At 44.6% G+C, this 2944-nt stretch overlaps 1 protein-coding gene across 1 annotated transcript in view; it reads left to right on the plus strand.

Annotated features, from left to right (window-relative positions):
- Positions 1–2717, plus strand: part of LOC112078215 (sodium channel protein type 4 subunit alpha-like) — a gene marked incomplete at its 3' end in the record, with an annotated part of 19557 nt that extends 16840 nt beyond the window's left edge. The window contains exons 3-4 of the mRNA XM_024144515.1: positions 945–1036; positions 2475–2717. Coding sequence (XP_024000283.1) covers positions 945–1036; positions 2475–2717 — 335 coding nt within the window. The remainder of the gene's footprint in view (positions 1–944; positions 1037–2474) is intronic.
- Positions 2718–2944: the final 227 nt, after the last annotated feature.

Below are 2944 nucleotides of genomic sequence, written 5' to 3' on the forward strand. Positions count from 1 at the left end.
CCCGCCCCCCCGCCAGCCCCCCACAGCATCCCCCCGTACGGTGATGAAGTGCTGATATCTCTTTTGGCTTCTACAGTTTTATTTACCTCTCCTTCCAGAGGACCAGTCGTCCTTGAACTTGGAAGCCTCTGTGGGGTCAGATGGATCTTTAGCAGGACAGGAACATAAGTCACCGACCCTCGCAGCCTCCTGCTAGTTTCTACGACAGGCTACCTTCCTCCCGCTGCTGCTTTATTATAATTCAGACTGATGATCGGAGAAGTGGTTAACCCCCCACCACGCTGTCCACACCCCCAACCTGTGGGTTCCCATGGAAACGGAGGATGTCATCCCCCTGTGGGTTGGCAGGTAGCCTAGTGGTTAAGAGCGTTGGGCCAGTAACCGGTAAGGTCGCTGGTTTGAATCCCAGAGCCGGCAAGGTGGAAAGAATTTCGGTTCTGCTGTTAAGCAAGGCAGTTAACCCCCAATACGACTGCTCCCGGGCGCCATGGACGTAGGTTAGGCAACCTCTCTAATTCAGAGCGGTTGTGTTTAAATGGGAAGACACTTTTTGCTGTTCTACAAAGTAGGCTGGGCCTGGGTCCCCAAGAGAAATAACGTGCCGTGTTAGCTATGAAGCTTTTGTGGAAACTCACTAAGAAATGAGTAATGGGAATGGAACCATTTCGGTCCAGAAGACTGATATACTGTAACTCAAATAAGCAGCACATGGACTGGCACATACTGGTTTTCTCAAATTTTTCTGGAATCTCATCTGTCTCTTGGTTTGGAGACAACACTAACAGCAGTCGTAAAGGTCAAAAGGGTCCCTTTAAATATCATATGCTGTGCTGTTTCTGTCCTGTTCTCCAGGGAAACAACACACTAAGACACAGTGAGCAGTGCTTAGCCTACAGTCATCTCTTTTTCTGTGTTTGACAAATAACTGTATTTGATCCTGTCAGGTTGCTAACCGAGTCTGTTAAAGTAGGCAATCTCCAAGCACTTCGAACATTCAGGGTACTCAGAGCATTGAAAACTATTTCGGTAATCCCAGGTAAGAGGGAGTCTCCCCTGCTGCGCAGTGTTACCGAAAAAATGGGTTGCATCTTCTATTGTCCAGTCCACGTACTGTTACTCATTTTGTACAAGCGCCTCCCCCCTCTCCTCCTCCTCTCCAATCCAAAGCCACTCTCTCTGTACCCTTGACCTCTAGCCACATTCCCCCTCTTTTTTCCCTCCTCAATCCTGGCCCTTCACCTGTGTTGTTTTTGCCTGTCGTTGGTGCTTTGTCATTGTGTCTGCTTGACTTTCGCTTTGTTTGCAGATATGTTACTGAATTGTGGACCTGGCAATGTCTCGCATTACGGACATTCAGAGTCCTAACGAGCACTGAAAACTATCTCAGTCATCCAGGTGGAAGGGAGTTTCAAACACTAGACACCACCCACCGCTGGAAGAAACTAAACCCCCGGCTACGTTCCAATACGTCCTTATAGCACACTACTTAGGATGAAGCAATGCATCAATAGTGGCCTGCTAGTGTGGGTATTGGAACAGAGTCCCTTGTCATTTCATTTTTGTTTTCTGTTGATTAAATAACCAGTGAGTGGAAATGCCAGAGGTGTAGGAAATGAGACCTTTGGGTGGGTAACCTTTGATTCAAAATTGAGGATTCTCACATTTATAGGTACTCCTATTAAATTATTGTTAGCCTATTTGTTTGTTAGTATGTAAGAAATGTTATGAAAGTTATTGTCAGCCAGTCAGTCAGCCAGTCAGCCAGTCAGTCAGTTGGTTTGTCAGCCAGTCAGTCAGCCAGTCAGTCAGTCAGTCAGTTGGTTTGTCAGCCAGTCAGTCAGCCAGTCAGTCAGTTGGTTTGTCAGTCAGTCAGTTATTTAGTTTATCAGCCAGTCAGCCAGCCAGCCAGCCAGCCTAAACTAGTTCAATTAGATGGTTTCACTCATTATTTTGGGAAGTGTCTGTTGTCAATGAGCATACATTGTGAATTTGCGGTGCATTTTTGATATCTCGAAAAGAAACGCAAGACAATTTTTCTTTCTGCTGTGGTTAGTTTGTTTGCGTTAGCTTTCTTTTTGTCTTCACTGTGGTGTTAGTGTCTTAAAGTTGTGTGTGTGTGGCTTTGATGTTCTGAATTTGATACTGTACAGTATATTTTTCCTAATACAATAGTTGTAATTTGTATATTGTATTATACATAGTAATACACAGTACTTAAGTCACTGTTACTACTATACTGTATGTGATTGTAAAAAGTAACCAGACCACTAGCTTCCAGAATTTTTTATAATTTTTTCAAAATGTTTTGTTAATAAATGACATATTCACAATAACCATAACTTCAGATTCTAGATCTAAACCAACTCCTTATGATTACACAGAGCTAGCTAGCCAAAGATAATTACCGTGTCCATTTCCATGTCCATGTGTGTGCATGCTGACCTATTGACCTCTGCCCCTGTTTTCCTGGGAAGGCCTGAAGACCATCGTGGGTGCGCTGATCCAGTCGGTGAAGAAGCTTGCGGACGTGATGATCCTGACCGTTTTCTGCCTCAGTGTGTTCGCCCTCATCGGCCTGCAGCTCTTCATGGGTAACCTGCGACAGAAGTGCGTACGCAGCACGGCGCACTGCGTCAACAACACCCTCAACACCAACACAACCTTTTTCTGCAACAACCGGACGTGGTCCTCACTCAAAGACTTTATTGCAGACGAAGGTGAGCACTGTGTGTCAGTTAAACGCCTGTTTAATTGATTCATGAATGTATCACTTATTTAAAATGTTGACCCTAAACGCCTGTTTAATTGATTCATAAATTTATCACTTATTTAAAATGTTGACCCTATTGAGAGCAAAGATTTGTTATGTTTGAGGAGACTGAAAATAGTCAGCCAGTCAGTTAGTTTGTCAGCCAGTCAGCCAACCAGCCATTGTTAGTTTGCC

The sequence above is a fragment of the Salvelinus sp. IW2-2015 genome, unplaced genomic scaffold (assembly GCF_002910315.2).
Source record: "Salvelinus sp. IW2-2015 unplaced genomic scaffold, ASM291031v2 Un_scaffold5398, whole genome shotgun sequence".
NCBI classification, from domain to species: Eukaryota; Metazoa; Chordata; class Actinopteri; order Salmoniformes; family Salmonidae; genus Salvelinus; species Salvelinus sp. IW2-2015.